General features: G+C 32.4%; 1 protein-coding gene across 2 annotated transcripts in view; it reads left to right on the top strand.

Moving 5' to 3' along the window:
• LOC109451424 (cadherin-18) overlaps positions 1-23,634 on the top strand; it is an 864,067-nt gene that overhangs the window by 830,704 nt on the left and 9,729 nt on the right. For both annotated transcript variants that reach the window (XM_074329055.1, XM_074329056.1), the window contains 2 exons: positions 3,460-3,596; positions 21,741-21,862. In XM_074329055.1, coding sequence (XP_074185156.1) covers positions 3,460-3,596; positions 21,741-21,862 — 259 coding nt within the window. The remainder of the gene's footprint in view (positions 1-3,459; positions 3,597-21,740; positions 21,863-23,634) is intronic.

Raw genomic sequence — 23,634 nt, forward strand, 5'->3', positions numbered from 1 at the left:
AGTGTCCGAATCGAGTGTCTCTTCTCTGAATCATATTTGCTTTATACCTGTACTTCTTGTTTAATTTGCTTTTCGTGTTGAACTCCCTTCAATTAACTTGTAGGTATTATTAGAAAAATCAATGCACAAAACTCAATTCCTTATTTTGATCACACAGTTAACAAGTGCTGTATCCCATCCCTTTTTAGGTGTTATTTTCACTAAATGAACTCCTAGATTTTGGGGGATGCTCTGTAGTCTCAATTTGCATGGTAATATTAATGTATTCTGCCATGTTTGGGCATGTGTATCCACAGGTTTTATAAGGCTCCATACCTTGACAATATGTTCTGCATATCTTGTTAACACGTCATGCTTTTGAGAGGTGTGGGGTTGTATTTCAATTATACTTATACTCTATTCCAGAAAGTAGGATGAATTTTATAGTATTCCCAGTACCACAATTAATTATTCTATATAGTTACCTGACTTCTGAGATTTCCCTCATGCTAATATGGAAGGAGTGCCTCTGTTACTTTCAATGGAAACCCTTATGTCTGTGGTCTGGAACCCAATTCTACTCAACCTTTGCATGAATTTTGCCTTTTTAGATATTTCACTTTTTCAAAATGGCCATTCCCTTCAAGAAAGACAGTGCTTTATATTTCCCTTATTAGGAAAAAATAATTTTTTGAACCCACTTCTCTGGTGACATGAAGCACCATTTTTCTGCCAGGTAATGATGTCAGGTAATGATATCCAACAAAGTGTCATGACTCATGGGTTTCATACACTCACATACGATATACTCTTGAATAGACAGTAATAAAACCATGTTTTCATATTTTATTAAAACTGCTCTTTTCAGTTTTCCTCCAACCTTGGGTTGTTCCTTTCATTTTGCTAGCACCTTCTTTTATGTACAGCTGCGGCTGTAGATTCAAAAGTTTGGATGCCATACTGCTCAATCTTTCAGTTCCTTTCCTCTTAAGGCTGTCTCCCAAATTAGATTATACAGTCCCCATTACCTTAAATTTAGACTATTCTATCTCAAAGTTATATTTCCTATTCAAAAAGTACACTTGAACTACACACCCATATCCAATTCTCTGCTTTATGATTACACATGCTTATCTAATTGACATCTAAGGAATAATGTGTCCAAATGATTGATTTCTCCCAAATTGTTTTTCTCCCAGAGTGCTTTTTCGTTATGTCTTTATCAATTATATGGTAGACCAAACAAACACACAAAACACACAAATGGAGTCGTTGGTAATTTTTCCCCTTTACTAATACCATTTCAACAAAAATTTCTATAGGTGGTATCTGCTATATAGCATTGTTGTATATACTTGTTTTCATGCCCTTCTTTTTTCCACCTTTATGCAAGATGACTTAATTTCTTGTCTGAATTGTTTTTAAATTTCTACAATCCAAGATTTAAAGTAGTCGCTGTGATTTTTCCAGAAGGTAAATTTTTAAAAAATCGTTCCCATTCCTTTTTTTAAAAAAGTAAAACCTCTTTACCCTGTGCTACAGGACCCCTTATCTTACCCCGGACCATCTACTTCATTCATTCTGCATGCCACGTTAAAACATACATTTGTTTTCAAAACAAATCAGGCTTCATCTTTAATTTGGATCTTTGCACTTTGATTTTTTACATTTAAATTCATCCCTGGCACTTTTCATGTGATAATTCTTTCTTTTATTTTTTTTAAATTCACGTCTATCTATTATAGATAAAAATGTTATTTAAGTTGAGACTAACAAAAAGGGAAGAAGTATTAGAGATTTAAGGAGAAAACAGTCCTCTTCTTAAATAGTTCTAGAAATGGTTTTGAGTATTTCTAGAACATATGATTATTATTTATTAATATTTACGCTAATTAACTGTTGCTGGATAATGTAAAAGCCCAAAACTCAGGGATAGAGAAAGAAGTGACTTAGAATGATAGTGCATACAGCTGTGAGTCAGCTGAGGGTCTGCTGAACTACACTGTTTTTTTTTTCATTGGCTCTGCTTATCTCCGGTGCATTCAATCGTACATCTGCTTATTTACTAGGTAACTCTAGGCTGAGGAACCTGAGCTGGTTCAACTCTGCCAATGTCTCTCATCTTCTTTCTGAGTGGGCTAGCTCTGGCATGTACTTCTTGAGGCAGTGGCAGAGCATGAGAGGGAAAATGCCAAGTCTCATCAAACGTAGCCCCAAATATGGCATAGGACACCATTACTTTTGACTTATTCTATTGCCAAAAAAAGCTAGAGGCCAAATCTGATATGGGAGAGCCCTATCAAATTACATGCTTTACAGAGGGAAAAAGATTCGTGGCCAGTAATGCAATCTACCACCCATTTATTTCATTTCTCATGCTTTGACTAAAAATGGGTTTTAGGTTATGGAAATATACTGTATTTTGCCATGTATAATGTACTCCTGTGTATAAGTATAATGTGTACCCATGTTTTTGGCCCAAACTTTCAGGGGAAAAAAAATCTTGCTTTAATTTTTTAATTCAAATTTTTATTTATTTACATTTAGGTACTTTTTGTATTATAAAGGAATTTTAGCATTTATTTTTAACATATTATGGTACAATAAATTTTATGCAACAAATAATTACAAAACACAAGAACAGATACACAGTACAATAAATTTTAGATACCAGTAACAAATTTACGATATTTACGCATCGTAGAAAACCAAGAACTGTTCGTCGTTCCAAGCTCATAGTATGTTCAGTATAACCGATTATCATATTCCAGGGTATTATTTTGCATATGAATATCATTAGTGATTTCTAGAGTTACATTTTTAACTCATAAGCATAAATAAAAGAATTAAAAACATTTATATAGATATGGAATTAGTACTACCCACGTATAATGCACATCCTTATTTTCCCCTCACAACTTTGGGCAAAAAGTGCACAGAATACGCGGCAAAATACGGTACTGGTAAATAAATTAAAATGTTTTGTTTTCATTTCATATCTATTATATAATCTCAACCATAATGAAACTCTAAGGTAAATTAATCTCTGACATATACTATCCTAAATTGTTGGTTCATATAGCAACGAGAAGTTTCATTATACATTTATTTGTTTTCTCCCAATGTATGAAGGACTTCCCATAGGTGATTTTTTGTTTGTTCATTCTCCGTTATCAATCACTGTGTTTTTACTGTTTACCATTTTATTCATGAAATTTGGTTAAGGTTGCTTTTTTTTTTTTTTTTTTTTTTTTAATTAGTATTGAACAAAGCATAGCATTAAGGACCAAGAGAGATAAAAAAAATAAGTGTCAGTTCTACGCAAACATAAAGTTGCCAGGGAAATATTAAGAGCTAAATATAGAAATTAAATATATACATTTACATATTTGAGTATATTTAATTTAATACTTCCCTTGGTCAGTTTTATTTTCTTTATTGTAACATCGTGTAAAAATATTTATCTATTTTGTTCTCTAGATACTTCATTGACTACAATGCTGAAGATGACAGATTTTTCAATATTGATGCCAATACTGGAACTATTAAGACCACACATGTTCTTGATAGAGAAGAAACTCCGTGGTACAACATCACAGTTGCTGCTTCAGAAAATGGTAAGCTATTTACCTTATGTATTATAGGAAAACATGTCACTTGTTCATGAAGATTTACACTGAGATTTTCTCGTAAGCAGGGCTCTCACAGTTTTTTGTTTGTTTGTTTTTGATGCCAGGATATAGCAGAGCACACAGAATGTGTCCGATACAATTTTACTCGTTGTCAGATGAAGTGAATAAATCATATACCTCTTCCTTTACTTTAATCCTGGCATAGTGGAGGAAAATTGGCATCATAAATATTTAGTTCTCATGCCTGTGTTAAAGTATTTAGTTCTCCGTCTAATTTTGACACTTGCTCTTTCATGTGCTTATGCCTTACTTAAAATTAAGCCATCAGGTATTGGAAGAATGGTTCTTCATCAGTTTAGAAGAAAAATAAACGAAATCCATCATTGTTCTTGAATAATTTTGCCAATATAATGTCCTCCTCAAGCTTCTATCAACATTTAGAGAACTTACAATAAAATAATAACTCTTGGAATTTCAACAGGCAGGTTTAATCCTCTTTGAGAGAAGTATATGAGATATAGCTGAAGAGACTCTTGTTTCTTCCCTTCCAGAATATTGGGTTGTGGTGAATAACTAAGATTTAAAAAACACACACCCAAAAAAACAACACATAAATATCAATAATTGTGAATTAAAAAAGGTGTTTATGGCTGTGTTCAAATTAGAATAAAACTCTAGAAAACATGCCTACTGTAATAACAGTGAAGTTTTCCTTTACATATTGAGAGATGAACTGAAGGTTCCAATTACTCCAAGTCCAGAATTTTATGCAGAAATTCTGTTCGCATTTAGAAAAAATTACTATGTATTCATGATAGAACCATAAATATATTAGAAATTAGTAATAATTCACATTAGAAAAGAGTGCTATGTAAAACAAAATTATGCTCTCTCTTTCAGAAGTATGAGACATTACCAGCTTCATTTAGAAATTATTCACATACCATAAAATTCACCTTTTTAAAGAGTTCAGTTCAGTGGATTTTAGTATATTTACAGATTTTGCATTCATCAGCACAAGCAATTTTAGAATATCTTCAGTACTCCACAAAAAAATCCTGTCCCCTTAGTCATGATCCTCCAGCCCCCCTCCTTGTACCCCAACCCAGGAAGCCACTAATTTCGATTCTGCTTTGATAGATGACTTAGTCTGTTAAGGCTACTATGACAAACTACCATAAACTGCGTGCTTTAAACAACAAACATTTATTTCTCGTAGTTCTGGAGGCTGGAAAGGCCAAAATCAAGGTGCTTGCACATTCGGTTTCTGATGATGTCCTGTTTCCTGTTTCTTCAATAGCTGCCTTCTGGTGGTGTCCTCTGGTGTCCCCCTTTATAAGGGCGCTAATCTCATTCATGAGACCTCTACCATTATTACCTAATCACTTCCCAAAGGCCGCTCCTGCTAATCATCAATTGGGGGTTGTTTTAACGTGAATTTTAGGGGGACTTAAACATTGAACTATACTGTTTTCATCTGTGTAGGGTGATAACTCATTGTGGTTTATGCACTTTGATAATGTCCTTTGAAACAAGTTGACAAGTATACGACTTTATTCTTTTCTATTCTACCTAAATTTTCCAAGATTTTACATCTGCAAAGTTAGCTCAAATAGCTTCTGTTTAAATTTTTTAACATGACATTCTCTTTGAAAATAAGCATTCACTAATTCCTTTTAAATGACTGTTGTAAAGAATACATGTGGGTTCATTTGTGATCATTCTGGTTAATTTTCATTTTCAAAATATTCAGAATAGGTATAGAATTACATGTTCTTAGTCATCGGAGGACAATTTAATAACTGTCAAATGATAAGAGCTCATTGAAAATTAGTTGAAAAAATAAAGGAATGAATGGATTAATATATTCAAGAAGAAGTGATGAGGACATTTAAAAGAGCCAGAAAACATTATGTAGTTCTTTGGGAACAGTCTCTGTATATAGAATATGGAAGGGAAGAATCCCTGAAGAGAATATTATTTGTTTTTCGGAACCTATAGAAACTTATTATAAAATAACTTCAACTTCAGCTCTAGAGGTGTTTTGATCTGAAACTATACCTTTGATTGCTCTAAATGTCCCCTCAGCCAAATAATATTTGTATCAAGTAGAAATTAAGTTATGACTATACATGAATTCATGTATGTCATGAAAATTATATTATGTGCAATCATTACCAAAGGAAATGCCCATTTTTACTAAGGGAATGCCTTAAATATACACTCACTTATATATATATATATATATATATATATATATATATGTATGTATGTATGTATGTATATGTATATGTATATGTATATGTATATGTATATGTATATGTATATAAATATACACACACATATATGTATATATGTATATGTATAATACATATATATGCATTATATGTATTATATACACATATATAAATGTATTATATACACACATATATAAATGCATTATATATATATATATATATATAATTTACTTCATCTGAGAAATGAGTTAATACGTATATAGTTAAGTAAAACAGTATAGTAAATTGTAATATCCTGAATTTTATGGATAGTAAGAAAAAAGCCTTAGAGACACCTCAGTGAGCAACACTAAATGTAATTTAATCCTAATCATAAGCAGGTATATTGAAAGAATGAGCACTAGTTAAGATTTTTATGGCCATATTACAGGACTGTGTTCAGAAAAGTATACATTCATGCACTGCTTACTTGGCCTAAGTGCCTGTTTGATAATGTTGGGAGTTTTTCCATGTACAGTTGTTTGTAAGTGTTAGTCTCAACATTATCAGTCTTTTCTAGTATATTCTATTTGGGAAATGCAGTTGACAATTTCTTTTCAGACCAGATTTTTTTTTTTTAAGGCTTTATATTAAATCAGTTTTAGGTTCAGAGCATAATTAACAGGAAGGTACATAGATTTCCCATATACTCTGTACACATGGTTAGCAGCCTCCACAATCAACATTTCCCCCACTTCATTTGTTATAATTGAGAAACCTAAATGGACACACCACAATCACCCAAAGTCTATAGTTTAACTTAGTGTTGACTCAGTATTCTATGGGTTTGGATGAATGTCTCATTGCATGCATTCACATTATAGCACCAAGCAGGGTAGTTCCACTGTACTAAAAATCCTCTGTGTTCTCCCTATTTATCTCTCTCCACCCCAACCCCTCGTGACCACTGATATTTTGATTGATTCCATAGTTTTTCCTTTTCCAGAAGATCATGTAGTTAGAATAATACAGTATGTAGCCTTTCCAGATAGGTTTCTTTCACTTAGTCACATGCATTTAAGTCTTCTCCATGTCTTTGCCTGACTCAAGTGCTCATTTCTTTTTACCATTCAATAATATTCCCTTGTCTGGATGTACCAGTTTATTTATTCATTTACCTACTGAAGGACATCTTGGTAGCTTCCAAGTTTTGGTAATGATAATCAAGCTGCGGTAAACATCCATGTGTAGGTTTTTGTGTGGAAAGTTGTCACCTCCTTTTCCACTCCTTCATACCAAGCAGTACCATGGTCGGATCATATGGGAAGAGTTTGCTTAGTTGTATAAGAAACTGAAAAGCGGTCTCCAAAGTGGCTGCACCATTTTGCATTCCCACCAGCAATGGATGAGCGTTCCTGTTGCTCCACATCCTTGCTAGCATTTGGTGTCATCAGTGTTGTTGACAACATGGGGTCTCTAAGAGGAGCCACGTTAATAGGTGTATAGTTGTATTTCAATGTGCATTTCCCTAATGATTCGTATGTGGAACATCTTGTCACATTCTTATTGCCATTTATGTTTCCGTTGAGGAGGCCCATTCACATTACAGAGAACAATCTGCTCTATTCAGTCTATCAGTAAATGTTAATCTTATTCAAAAACACCCTCACAGAAACACAGAGTATAATGCTTGATAAAATATCTGAACACCCCCAAATTAGGAACTGGTTGTGACCCAGTGTTCTAACGTTTATCAGACCATCTAGGTGATTCTCATGCACGCCAAAGTTTGAGAACCACCACCCTATGTAATTCTAATGTGAATTCAGTTTAAGTAACATTGTTTCTGATCACAATTTGATTTATGTCATAGCATTCTTTAGTACTAATCTTATGGGCATGCACAAGCATGCAAGTGTTCATATGTGCACACACATATGCATACACACGCATGCACACATATGCGTACACTCACACAACATCCTGATTGCCTAATAAATGAACTCCATCCATAATGGACTTTTGTGGCTTTTGTTTATAGGTCTTGGGCCTCTCTATTCTCAGCATGACCCTCTGAAAAATGTATGTCACATTTTGGTCACAAATCCTCAAACAGGCCATGTTGTTTCAATAATTTTGTAATCCTTTTATGTCTCAATACCCTCTTCTAATTTTGTTCTACCTTACAAACAGCTATTTCCTTTTAAGTACTTTTCCAGATCTCATGTTTGTAAAATATTCCTGAACTTCTCAGGCAAATTTTAAATCTCCTTCCCTTCTATCCTCTATACATGCCTTAAATATAGTACTTATCATTATTAATCTTAAATACAATATCTGTTGCATTTTATTATGATGACTTTTACCTCTGTTAGATTGTGAAAATCTCAAGTCTAGGAATCAGGTCTATTTTATCTTTGGTTGTCACAGTATTCCCAAATACATAGTAATTTTCCTGACACATGGAACTTGGTTAATAAAACTCTGTTAAACACCTGGATATGTTTTGCCCCTCATTTTTCCACATAACTGCCCAACAAACTTATCTCTCACTCTACAATTCAATGATCACTAAATCATATATTTCCTATTTTCCCTAAAATATCCTATTTCTTCTGTTGTATACACTAAATGGGAGAATGTTTTCCACCTGATCCATGCAGCACAGTGAGACTGTATCACTCATTACTTGTATGACAATTGAACTTTCAAGAGAATCAAAGTCTGGAGATGCTACTTTATTTATACTTCTAATGAGCCTAAAAGATTATGCTGTCACTAGAGCTCACAAAATAAACAACAGCCGCATGTTGTTGCATTGATATAAATATTTGCCTCAGCTCTCTGTTTCATTTTTTTCTATATATAGATTATGTAACTCAGTCCAGACATTGATGTTTACATATTCTTTTGTAAACATATTCTTTATTCACTGATTTTTTTCTTTTCTTTTTTTTCCTCAGTCCACCTTCAAATACATTAAAAAATTAGGATATACAGATTTTAATTCAGTCCAATTATTAACTGCAGATAGTGGATGTTAAATTTAGATTTTATGAACTCGTTCCTTGTTGCCTTTTAATCTGAAATAAATTTTTGCTCGCAGCTGTGTGTAACGATACAAAGCATATTACTGAAGAGTGGGTGGTTTTAAGTCCCTTCAGATTCCATGCATTATTTTCCTATTGTCAACATGCTTATTTTGATACATGAAACTTGTCTTCCACAATATGTTCATATTAGCAAGCAGAAGCATCATAATTGGCACTTTTTCTGTGGCACACAAAGGGAATAACACACAAAGAAATTGGTTTTGCTTTAACAAGTGATCAACAATAATAAAATAAAATACCCTCTGATATGTTTATTTATACATGTATTTATCAGTGTATTAGTGACCTGTCATGTAACAGATTACTAGAAAATGATGTCCAAAAATAATTTAATTTGTTCTAAAATTTACAAGAAATCTATTGACCCATGTACTTGAAAAGTTCATAGGTAAGTTAGACTTCAGGCTTGAGTTGATCATGTCTCTATCTCCATTTCTGTATGATTTATCCTTTTCTGCATTGCTTTTTATCTCATCTTTTGCTGTTGTGTTGCTATATTATAGTAACAAGCAATAAGGACTACGTTAACTTTGTAATATATTAACAGGATGGATGCCACCTTAAATTGAGCATATATTCATTCACTTTCAAGGTGCAATAAATTGTCATTTTGAATAACCGTTAAAAATGTTGCTCTAATCAGTTCATTTTTAAGCTAACCTCCATTTGCTGTCTATAAAAATTGTATTTAATACATGGAATGTACCCATAATTGGATTTATTATTATGGCAAAGGTGAGGGTTTTCCACTTTGACTCAGGACAATCAAAACCCATCCTTTTATCTTCATCTGCAGTCAATTCCATTCAAACCCCTTCGGTTCTACACATGGGAGTTGTTCAGTGAGGCTATTACAGTATCTACCACATTCTATTATTATTTTTTTGCTCATATGATATGTGCATACATTTGACAGCTTTGCACAGGCACTGTCCTACCTTAGCATCAAATTCTAGACGACTTAGAACAAATATGTTTATTCAAAAAACAAACTTTAATAACGAAAGCAATTGTATACATCACTGCTAGATATTTATAGTTTTCGTCGCTCCTCAAATTTTACATACCTCTTCCAATATCCTTACATGTATCAGGTAATCTTGCTTCTCTCATGACTTATAAAATAAGAACAATCAGCAAAGGATCTCTACCATTTCCTGCCATCATATTTACCAACCTAACTAGTATTAAGGGCATTAGTCCCCATATATCTACCTTCCTTTGGTTCCTGTGAATCACTTCTCCACACCATGTTTATACCTCCTCTCTATGTGTTCCCTGAACCCTGTCTTTCCTTGCTCACTGAGACACTGCACCGTCAATTATTTTCATCTTTCCTATATTTTCCTTTTCCTCTATCTGATACACAATTCCCTGTCCTCATTAAATAGGCTTTATTTCTTATCTGAAAATAAAATTGACTCAAGCAAACAAAAACTGAAAACCTACATTGATCTAGTGTTTTCCCCATGCTGTAACTCTATTGTTCTGTTCCTTTGGCTGAACAATTCCTTGAAAGAGTTGGCCATACAGGCATGCATAGCTTATGATGGGGATACATTCTAAGAAATGTGTTGTTAGGCTATTTTGTTGTTGTGCGAACATCAGAGTGCACATCAGGTATACACAACCCTGATGGGATAGCCTACTCCAAACCCATGCTGTAACAGGGGTGTCAACAATGTATACTCATAACTTCTATTCATCTTTTCTTACCAATATATGTTGAGTATTACAATTTTAATACAGTATTTTTCCCTTTCTTTCTTAAAATGTGTATACTTTTTTTTTTTTTTTTTTTTTTTGGCACCCTCTGAATTTATAGCCTATTGCTTTGTAGAGTAAAAAAATAATTTTCCCTTCTGGGTTCATGGCTGAGAAATCCATGTAATAAAAGATTAATAGAAGAAAAACAAATAGAAGTTTACTAGCGTGTATACCTCCTGTATACATGGGAGAGACCCAGGAAAACTGAGTATCTCACCAAAATGGCTAAAGCCACCAAGTTAAATACCATCTTCTGCTGAAAGACAAAAGATGTTAGGGGTTAGGGGCGTCAGTTACTGCAGGTTACCAGGAAAAGCACAGTAAAGGAGGGTAAGGTTATTATGTAGATTTCATTAATTAAGGTTATTATGTAGATTTCAGTAATTGTCTTCTTCACTGATAAGAGTTTCTAGAAATATGGTCATCACCCCCCTTCCTTTCTTGTACAGCAAAGGAGACACCATTACAAATGAATATTTCCATTACAAATGTTAATATCTTTTGTAAAGGGTAACATCTACTTGGTTTTCAGAGATTCTCCCATGGCTGTTGTTTCTTAAAATTAACCAGCTTAAAATAATGTTTGTGACAAATAGGCATATTTTGGGGTGACAGATTCTGTTCCCCTATAGCCCCTAGTCTATAAACCTGTAGAACATGTTACATTACTGAATGCTATAGGCAATTGTTATACAACAGTATTTGTGTAATGCATTGTACTATGTTAGGACAGCTAAGATGTCACTAGATAATAGAGATTTTTCACCTCTATCATAATCTGTAAGACCACCATCTTATATGTGGTCTTACTGAAGTGTTGCCATGCAATGCCCCACTGTATTCACAGCCAGCACTCTCTCCCTATGCTCTTTAAAATCCACTCTAAAAAGACTCTTGTCTTCATTCCTTCACCAAAATTACTTTTGTCCTCAACATTGCAAAATCTAACATAATTTAATTCTTCCATTTGCTCAACAGAGCGGCAATATTTGGCACAATTGACAATTTCAAGAAACAGTTTCTTTCTTTGGCATAAGGACACAACGTTCTCTAGATTCTTTTTATCTCTCACTCATTCTTCAATCTCATATGATGCTTAATTCATCTCCATCTCTCTGATCTTTGAATTTCCTGATTTTCAGACCTCAGACTGGTCTGGAGTAATTGCCCAAGTAATTTCATCCAGTTTGATGGGTTTCTATAGTACCTACCTCTAGATAACTCTCAAATTTAAATACACAGAAGTTTGCTTACTCTTTTCCTGAAGTGCATATTAGCCACCCTAATATCGCCTCTTGGAGGTCTCAAACTCAAAATGCCCCAAATAAATACTTTCCTTAAAATCCAATTTTTCTATCACTCTGCTCCTTCAGAGGTTTTATCCACGTCAGTAGTGGTGGCTATAGTCTTCAGATTGCTCATGTAAATCATTCAGAGTCATATTTGGATCCTCTTCTCTCGTGCTCCACATGCAATTTATCAGAAACTTCTGTAAGCTATACTTTTAAACTTAGCCATAAATCAACCAGTTCATACCATTTCCATCACTCCCACCCCTGTCCAAACAACCATCACCTCCACCTGGAGTTTGGCAGTAGCTTCCTAAATAATTTTTGGGCTTAACTGTAGCCTCCTTTGATCTATTATCCCAAGAACTGCTAGAATGTTCCTTTTAAATCATAAGTAATACCATGTAGTGCTCTTTTAAGATAAATTCTCCCAAATAAATTAGGGTTATAAAATATAACACTCATAAGGGTGCACCAAGACACACACACACACACACACACACACACACACACACGTGCACACACCCTGCCAAACAAAGGGTGAAGGTAAGGAATATCTTGCTTTCTCTTTAATTCTTGCATATGAATCTGAACACAATTTAGAGATTCATTTTCATATAAATGTAGACTGTTCTGACATTTTTATTGTTTTCATTATATACACTTCTCCATTTTTATTTCTATGCTCATAAAATGTATTGATTTATATCTAATTAATCATTATATTATCAATAAAGCCCTTACATTATCTTAGTAGGAAGTGATGTATAATATTTTAAAATCAGGAGTAAGACAGATTCTATTTAAATTCTGTTTCTGTTTGTTACAAGCAGCTGGAACTTGATCAAGCTTATTTGATCAACAAAATATTACGTATTTTCTTATCTGTAACAATGGATTTCAGTGAGGATTAAATGAAGTATCTTAACCCAGTATCTGGCACATGATGACATAATAAATGTCAGCTCTTATCATTATGAAAAATATGGCTAAAATATATGCTAAATCAATTTTGGCAATTACTTGATACATCTTCACAGGGCTTAAAGAAAAAAATACACTTTGGAAACCGTTAGAAAATAGCATACTGATGAAAAAGTTAGAAACAAAATTTTATATATAATGACAAAATCTTCCAGCACCTCTATAAAACACATAAAGAAAATATTTTTACAATTGAACTAGTGTTAAAATGCATCATTAAGCTCACTCTTTTAGCTACGATATTTTCTTGGAAAACTTAATTGATACCCATAAACAGCTAACCCTATGCTAATAAATAATAGGATCCTCTTAAAAATGTATAAATGTTCTATTCTCCTTGAATAACTGGCTTTTTTTTTAATGGGTAATATTGACAAGTACTGAAATGTACAGATCTTGTACATTTCAATGGGTTTTACAAATGTGCCCTCCCTGTATAATCACATCCCTATCAAAGTCTAGGATGTTCCCACAGCCTTGGAGAAGTTCTCCAGTACAGTCAATCCCCTCACACGTCACCACTCAGAGGTGGCAATATTGTGACTTATTTCACCTTAATTGTTGATAGTGCTAGAATTTCATATAAATGGAATCACAAGGTAGATATGATTTGAGGCATACAGTATATATACTCCAGCTGCTTTTGAACATTGTTAAATGTTTATATTTATCCATATTCTCACTAACAGTAGTTTATTTTTATATATACATAATGTTGCATTGTGAATACAGCGTAATGTATTTACCTGTTTCCCTGTTGATGAGCATTTGATTTATTTCCTGTTTAGGGCTATTATTTGTAAAGCTGCTATACATACTTGTAAACAAGTATTTATATATATATATATTTTTTTTTTTTTTCATTTTTCTGGATAAATGCTTACCAATTGAATGTTTCCAACAAGATAACTACATGTTTAACTTTATGAGAAACAGTCAGACTGATTTTCCAATGTAGGTGTAACATTTTATTAAAATGTGAGAAATCTGGTTTCTGTAGCTCGTCAGTTGGAGTTGATAACCTCTTTAATTTTAGCCATTCATTTGAGAGTACAGTAGAATTGCATTGTGATTTTAATTTACACATCTTTAATGACAAAAGATGTTAAGTACTTTTTTCATATTCAAATTATTCATGTGTATATATTCCTCTGTCATCTTACTTGGCCACTTTGTTTAGAGTTTATTTCTTATAATTAAATATTATAATATTTACATAGTTAGACATGCGTTTTTATAAATTTGCACATACATTCTTTGAGATATAGTTCTATATCTATATTTATACCTATAGATAGTCCTGTTCAGAGGCTCACTATTTTGTTTAACTGTATTTTTGAAGGACATTTTTATCATAAGTGGAAATTATCTATTTTTATTTTATAATGAGTGATCCCTGTGTCTTGCCTATAAAATCTTTCCCTACCAAGATTGTGATTGTTTTCTAATAGCTTTGTATTTTTCATTCTTAAGATTAGGTTTAGCCCTCGTCTGGAATTGTTGCTTGTGTCTGAGTGACACAGGGATGAAAGTAGATAATTTTCCCACATAGATGTCATTTTTGTTTCAAAACATTCTCATTCTTGTTTGAATTCTTTTTGCAAACTAGTCAAAAATCAATTGGCCATATTTACCTGTTACAACTTTTTTGACACTCTTTCACGTTTCATTGATTGACTTGTCTACATTTATTCCAATGGCACATTATCTTCATTAATATAACTTTATAAAGAATTTTGAAATCAGGTAGAAAAAGATGTACAACCATGGTCATCTTTTTCACAATTGACTTAGAATTTTTGATTTGTTTGTATTTCCTTATAAATTTTAGAAACAGCTTGCCAATTTCTATTCTTAAAAAATGTATGGAGATTGGATTTGGCTTTGGATTGAAATCTATAGATTATTTTAGGGAGAACTGGCATTTTAACAAGGTCTAATCTTCCAATTCATGAATATGGTATACTCTCCATTTATTTAATTGTCCCTTGATTTCTCTCAGCAATATATTGCAATTTTCATGTAGAAGTGTTATACATATCTTGTAAAATTTATCTCTATGTATTTTGTGAATTTTTAGTCCATTATACATGAATATGTTTCAGTTTTATACCAATAACTCTTAAGTAAAGCTTTATTTTTATCATGTTTTACTTTTTTAAATCTAATGTCATTATTTACATTACAATCAATGTGTAAACCAAGTGATACAATTTCCTGGCTCCTAATTAATAATCTCAGAATACATCACTATTTTTTTTAGTCAGATTTATTAAGGAATAATTTACATTGTAAAATCACCATTTGTTAAGTGTAAATTTTGATAAATTTTGCAGAGGCATTTGATCACAGAAGCACTGTCTCTATCATGATATAGCCTAATTCTATCACCTAAGAACGTCCTTTTTGAAATGATTTCCCTTCTCCTACTGCTAATTCCTAGAAACTACTGGTCTGATTTCTGAGCCTATAGTTTTGTCTTTTCCAGATGTAATGAAAATGGAAAGTAGATATCTAGATTCTTTTGACAGGCACTTTTCACATAGAATATGTTTTGATATCCATCAATGCCATTATATTAATGAGTAATTACTAGTTATCATTCCCTTTATGTATGTATACCACATTTTGTTAAATGAGTTGATGGAAATATGGCTTGTTTCTAGTTTTTATCTATGCTAAATAAGTCTTCCATTAATATTTGTAATCAAGTTTTATGAGGATATGGGTTTTAATTTAATTTATTTTGGGCAAATAGGCAAGGATGGTAAATACTAAGAAGTTTTTATTATTTATTATTGTATCCTTTTTTTGGCTTAAAAATTAAAGCATGAGTTTCATATACAAGATTTTAAAATACAAATAAAATTAGAAAAACTAACTACTACAAAATAAATATATTGTGTGGAAAGTTTGTTTCATTTATCACTTATTTGCAAAACTTATTTTTACATATTTATTTAAGGAAATAGTGGAAACCTATTCATTAATAAACAAAATATTAGTCAAGCATTTAAAATGTTCTAGCTTCAGTCCACAATAACTATTGACAAGAATGTGGACTGATTTGGTTTGTAAATATTTGCCTGTAATGAAATCTTCATGTAGAAATCAAAGAAACATATACTCCAAACTACAATTTATAATCACATTCTTATATGTATGTGTATTTATTGAACTTATATGACTATAAATGAGATTATTTTATTAAATTTATAACCACTGAAATTTACTATTAAATTCATAACCACTGCAAAACTACTGCATTTTAAGTGAATTTTCTAAAGGAAAAGAATGAAACCACATTTCGAGTAAAATAATCTACATTTTATGGGCAATAAAATTTAATCTGTGTATATGCAAATACATTACACTAATCTATGCATATAAATTAGATTACACTAATCTATGTATAATTATTTTATACCAAAATTAGAATATGAATATTTAGATGACAATCCTAGAGAAATCCATACTAAACTGTGATACATGTACTAATGAACATGATTTAGATTTTTAGGATGGCACACATTTACATAATAAGGGTTTTGGGGTTAAATTAAATTAAATATATAAGTCATGATTAAAAGAACATATTAAAAAAATCTTAACATATCGTTTGTTGCTCCATTTTATATCGATAGTGAGAAACCTACAGGAGTGACATATTTTATTGTCGTATGTCCTCTAGAGCCCATCACAGTTGCATGCACATATCAGACTTTTCAAATGAACTCATTGGATAAAACGAATTCGTTCTCAAATACAGAGAACCCTCTAAATATTGTATCATCAAGTTTGTGTTTGCTCTGGAATACCACTTTCACTTCACCCCCATCTCCATTGGTGTGCTCTACTGATGTGAGCTCCTGTTGCATTGCTATTGTGTAAAGCATGGATGATTTTTTTATATAGTAGAGTTTGTGCTGGAAATTACATGTATAGTACTGTCAGAATGACATAGATTTTGTTTCTATTTTCAGAACGGGTTAAAATGTGCATGCGGCTCTCTCCCAGACTTTATTTTTAAAGTTTACAGGGCTTTCTTAATTGTTTCTCAAAAGCGCAGTTTGGCAAATGAAATAATTCATATGCTACCGTACAGGTTAAATAATTAAGACATAGAAATAACAAATAACTTTCCAAAGTTCAGGTTCCAAAACAGTTCTGGAAAGGGGCTCATAAAAAGCTTGTCTGATTCAATATTTTACTTGATTTCCTTTGCCATTGAAAGGACTGAAAACTGATTTCCTAGAAAGGAAGAATGAAAATAAAAATAATAATAACAATGAAAGAAACGTTGCATTAAGAATTTCAGGGACATTGTCTAAATTTTACCGTAGCAAAATGCTACTCACACAGATGGATATGTTCATATTTTATAGGTGAAGTGATTAACATTCAAAGGGTAAAATACAAGCCCAAGTGCTATGGTAAATAATAAATAGAAACCCAAAGGAATTTGCCAATTCACTAATACAGATTTAGCTGGTTTTATTATTGAGCAGATTACACTAGAATGCACGCAGTTAGGCTACAAGTATCTGTAAAGTTATTGTGGGTTTTTTGCTCTAATCATCTGGATTAAAGCTAGTTTTTATACATCATCCTACCGTTAGTACATAGACAACAGTTATTTCAGTTTGCATCAGTAATAACACTAAGCTTACTCTGACAGTCTGTGCTTCATAACTCTTTATCAGTACCTCCGGTGGTTGCCCCAACAGTGCCTGGCATACAGATTGCCAGCTGCATCCACAATGTGGTTAGATTCAGTTCAGTTCCACCAAGGAGCACATAGTAGTAGTTAAGTCTACTGACCAATTGTTATTTGTCTGATCCCAAATGCTGTGCTTTTAATCATTAAGTGATGGAATAGTGACTGTACATTGGAGGTGTAAACAATATTCGATCAACATGAAGCGGGATCTGTTTCCATCAAAAAGGATTGAGTTTCCTCTACACCTAACTATAGTATAGGTGCAAGGTCATTCCAGTTCCAGAGGACAACATGAGCTAGACAGAGGTGAGACAGTGAAGAGGTGATGGTTCAAACAGTCAGGTACATAGTTGTTCTGTTTTTCCTAGCCATTCCTAAAGATGTAGTCTTTCCAGAATCCCCTCCTGCAAAACATTTTTTTTCCTTTTTTTTCTGATACACTAAGGTTGCTTCCAGACCTGCCTGCTCAGAAAAGGAGCAGAGAACTATTTACTCAGGGACAGTTAAGGCTGATGATACCAGTGATTAGAGTTAATAAAAGTATTCTTGCCTCAGATTTCTAGAATAGATTGCCTTTGACTGCTCTGGAAAGGTGAGTAAACACCTGGTTTAGAAGGATAAGAATACATGGAAAAAATCACGTACAATTGTTATAATAGAAGAGATATATTTATATAGTGGCAATAGTAAGGCATAAGAAGGTAATCGTAAACCTGGCTTTGACAATATAAATAATTTAAATTGGGTTAATATCAATTTTTTTTTAAATTTACAAAATGGGAATTAAGACTAAAATATTATTTTTTGTATTGAAATATAAAATCTCAAGTAATAGTCAATATTAGCTTGAGAAATCATTATTGCATAAATCAGCATTTAACTAATTTTAATACAATGAATATGTTTATCTTTATAATATGAAATTGTTTAACATGATAATGTATAGGCATCACATCTTTCATTCTACGTAAGCAAAAATAGTAATTAATATCAATATTAATTAGTATAAATGATGCTATTAACAGAAAGTATTGCTTTCAAGATGTATTTATACCTTTTTTCTATGTTAAAATAGTATTCAGTATTTTTATAACTTTTTAACTCAATATTTTTATAAAGTTTTCTGTATATTTAATGTATTTGTATAACTTTTTTTGTATATTTAATGTTGCATTCAGTATTCAGTATAAAGATATTGCAAAGCTTAATAAACAAATTTTAAACTGCTATACTTAAGAGGAAGTGCTACTGAGAACATTATCCTCAATAATATATTATTCAATTTTGCAGTAAATTATTTAGTTTTACGTGTTGTTTTTCATCTTTACAAAATTTACTATACTTAAGTAATGTCTTCTGAGACATTTCTAAAAAATATATTTTTATCAACATTTTGTTTCTAAAATTGATCTACACTATGGTTATGCTATTATTTACTTATTTTCTTTATGGTATAAATACACCACAGTTATTGTGTTTAATCAGCCATTGTTGGACATTTGTATTTTTCTGTTGCTGTTTTTATTAATTGTACTGGTAGCATATGTGTTCAAGAGGCAAAAGCTAGGGAAATTGCGAGATCTTGATCACAAGAATATAGAACTGAGCAAGCAAGGAAGGAAAGACATGTGGATTACTTCAATTTATAAGCATCCCTGTTGGTCTATATCTGATCCAGCATTTGGAGAAATCTTGTCAAATTTCTTAATATTGTATCAATCTGGTTGGTGCTAAATGGTAACTTATTTAGATTAACTTGCATTTCTTTAAATACTAATGATATTGAAAACTTTTTCATGTGTTGATTTGCCATTTATATTATTTATTCTATTAAATATTTATTATTAATTTTACCTGTTATTATATTGTGCTCTGTATTTTTTTCTTTTTGATTTAATACATGGTGTTATATATCACAGGTAAAGAACCCTTGCCAGCAAATATATTCACTCATTTTGTGACTTTGTTTCCCTCTTTGTAGCATATTTGGAAGAACTAAAGTCGTATTTGAATGTAATCAAATTTATCAGTGCTTCCTTTGTATTAGTGCATTTTGTGTTTTGAAATATTTCATGTAACTTAATATATTATATATAAATATTTTTCCAAGGTATGTGTAGTTTTGCCTCAGCTATTTCCGTCCTTAATTATTTCAAATGTATGTTTGTATATAGTGTAATGTGTGGCCCATTTTATTAATGATGATGATGATGTAGATAACAAGTTTTACTGAAACTATTTCTTCATCAATCTGTACTTTCCTCGCTGATCTGCAGTAGCATCCTTACCATAAAATAAATATTCATATGTAGTGGATCTGTGAGTGGTTCATTTTATGTTTCTGTTTGTTTATCCCTTTGACATTGTCACATTGTCTTAAATTCTAACAGCATATAACAAATATAACAAGACTTGACAAATGGTAAAGCAAGTGTCCTTTTTCATGCTCCTTCATACAAGTCTGGATAATCTTTGTATTTATAAATCTTAGAATTAGCTTTCTATTTATTTGAACAATTCTCATTGAATTTGTATTAGATTACATTGAGTATATTCATCAATTTTGGGAGGCTAGCTTATTTATATTTTGTCTTCAAACAATATAGGTGATATAGTTCAATTTTTTCAGACCTTCTTTAATGAAATTCAAAAAGTATTCTGCATATAAGTCCTGCACCTACTCTATTATAACAGAATTATTTCTAAGTTTCTTTCCTTCTTTCCCTCTTTTCTTCCTTTCTTCCTTTAATGCTGAACTAAATGAGCATTCCTGAAACCAAATTGATGAAGATAGATTATTTTACGTATCAGTGGAGTAAGTTTGCTATTACTGTTTTAGGCTATTGATACCTAATATCTTTCATGAGTGGGAGTGTCTGATATTGATACAAAAGTTTTACAGAGCACAGAAAACAAGTTATAGAGTATTTTCTCCTCCCTGTTTTCTAGGGAAAGGATGTATAAGAATGCAAATAAGTTTTTAAGTAAAATCATCTAGGCCTGAATTTTTTCTCTTTGAAATTACTTTTTTAACCTAGCTATTAATTTTCTTTTGTTATAGTACTACTCAGATCTTCCCTTTCTTTTAGAGCCACCTATGACACTTTTTAATCTATCAATTTTCTTACTATTTTCAGTATCTTCTGTGTATGTATTTATACACCTTTCCTTTAATATGGTTAATTTTTGCCTTCTTCTGATTTGCTCAATTAATAAATTTGTTTTGATTTTGTCTTTTTTATTAGTCCATTTTAAAGGTATTAGTCTGTTGTTTTAATTTTGGATTTATTTAGATAATGACAGGAACATCAGCAATAAAAAAAGAGTTCTAACTTTTCCATTAAGAATCTGAATTTATAGCTTTAGCATGTAAAATAAACCAAATATTTGCCTTTCTGTTATATCTCAGAATTAATAAATTGACTAATAAAATGGGAAGACTGTGTTTAAAACATATTTTAAAGTATTAACTATAATATTCTGATATTTACCAGTTACGTGTGTATTCCATACTAAGTTCTATTTTAAGTTATTCATTTTTCCTAAGTGTGATATCACACACTGCATATATTCTCCCATAAGAAGGAAATGAGCCTTGTGTAAAGAATTTTCCTTTTCATGTTCTCCAAGTTTATTTAGATTTGAAACCTTGAAGTTTTTAACGATTATGTTATTTTATTTTACCAACTGCTGTGCTTTTCTTAGGTTAATGATGCCACCAGTTGTTCATCCCTTAGACTCTGACAGCATACAATGAATTCTGACAACTTTCTCTCACTCCAGTTCCCGAATAACATGTAATTTCCTTGATATGACGAAAATACCATTTTAGCATTCATGTCATGCCTTGGTGTTCATTTTTCATTTTTCTGTAAGTTAATGAGTTTAGCAAAGATTGCCTTCATAAAGTTGTATTTTGCCAAAAGTCCTGCTGTAGCATATGGTGCTAGTAACAAGCTGTAGTGTTACGGAGATTTCTTTTAAACCAAGCCTTGAAAGTGTGCATGGAAATACTAAATACCTCCCTGTATGTTTTGCAGACAATCCTGGTTTGCTGAGCCATGTCACAGTGGGCATTAGAGTTTTGGATGTCAATGACAATCCACCCGAACTTGCCAGGGAATATGATATTGTTGTCTGTGAAAATTCTAAGCCTGGCCAGGTAAGTTCATTGCCATCGTTGTCTTTTTTAACGGAAAACACACACACACACACACACACACACACACACACACACACACAGAATGCAAAACAAGCAGCTCTATTTCTATTATTCTTAGATATTATCCTCAAAATCCCCAGTTGTTTTGGTTCTCAGTAAAACTAAAGCTTTATTTTAAGTACCAAATAAATTTTTTTGAGAACCATAGAAAATAAATTTTCTTCAGATCCCAAATATAATTCAAAAACTAACTCAGTCATGCATGCATTCATCATACCAATAAAGTTGTATTGAATGTTTTGTGTGCAGCCCTGTAGTAAATGAAGAGGAAACAGTGAACTTTCCTGTCCTACTGGAACTTTAAGATTAGATTGGGGAGTAGAGACTGGTTCATCTATTTTGGAGGGCCTGAGGGAATGACATGTGACATGAGTAATGACCGAGTGATACTGGAACTAAACCATGATTAGGTTTCAGTAATGTGAAGCGTGCTTATGTATTAAGGCAGTGGGGAGAGTAAAGGGAGGAGAGAAGAGATTGAAAATTAGACATGAATCTGGCTGTATCATGGCAGTTGGTTGAAGGAACATGGAAATTCTGAAGGACGGCCAGTGAGGCTTAGGCACAGAAAACAAGAGGGAGCTTGGAATGGAGGTGCATTTATCATCTCTGCTATATAACAAATTACACAAATTTAGTAGCTTCAAACAACACTTATCATTTTACAGTTTCCCTGGGTCAGATATCTGTTCATGGCTGAGCTGGGTCTTTGGAGAGGTCTCTGAAGACTATACTCAAGGTATCAGTCAGGGCTGTGTTCTTACCTGGGGTTTGGGGATCGCTTCCATGCTCACATGGTGCTGGCAGCATTCCTACACTTTCAGCTGTAGGGCTGAGAGCTTTAGGATTTTCCTCAGCTCTTCTAGGTTCCCCCCATAGTTCTGAGATGCCACTCACAGTTGGGTTTTCCCATTGTGGACACTTACTTCACCAAACAAGAAGTGTCTTTCTGGTAAGTCAGCTAGTACACAATTTTATAAAATGTAATGCAATCAGATGTGTGATGTATCAATACTTTTGCCATAGTCTATCGATCAGCAGTAAGACACAAGTGACATCTACACTTAAGAGGAAGAGCTTACACCAAATCATGCTTTCCATGACGGCCACCTCAAAGTCTGTCTGTGACAGATAAATCTAGAGATGTAAAAATGGTCCAGATCCAGCTGTGTGAGATAGTCCCTTTCACTGTCTGGTAAACCAGAATGAAGAGAGCATCCCAAATCACTTTGAAACATTTTGAAGAAGCTTGTGGTGACATTATAGTCCTAAGAAATTTTGCCTTATATATTCGTGTATGAGGAACAATCAATAGTGGCTTTCTAGTGTAATAATTGCTTATGTGTTTTAAATACAACTAGCAGAGGTATTTATGTGTATATAAATGGAGGGTATTTTTTACATGAAATTTTCTCATGTTCATTGTCCACAAGAAAAATAGAAAACATGGATAAGGGCAAAGTTGATGAAAATTATATATTTAAGTAGTTATAGGTTATATGTTTTATTATCTTGTCAACATGTTAAGGTAATCACTTCAGGTACTTAAGAATTTTCCTATATCACCATTTTAAAAGCCATAAAGAATTTTATGGTATAGATATATAATGATTTACTTACCAAATCGTCTTTCAAGTCTTACAGAAATGGATGCAGACAACCCCCAATTTCTTTCTTAACATACATTATAAAAGCACAATTGGTGAAAAAAA

This window comes from Rhinolophus sinicus, linkage group LG03 (assembly GCF_036562045.2).
Source record: "Rhinolophus sinicus isolate RSC01 linkage group LG03, ASM3656204v1, whole genome shotgun sequence".
Taxonomy (NCBI): Eukaryota; Metazoa; Chordata; class Mammalia; order Chiroptera; family Rhinolophidae; genus Rhinolophus; species Rhinolophus sinicus.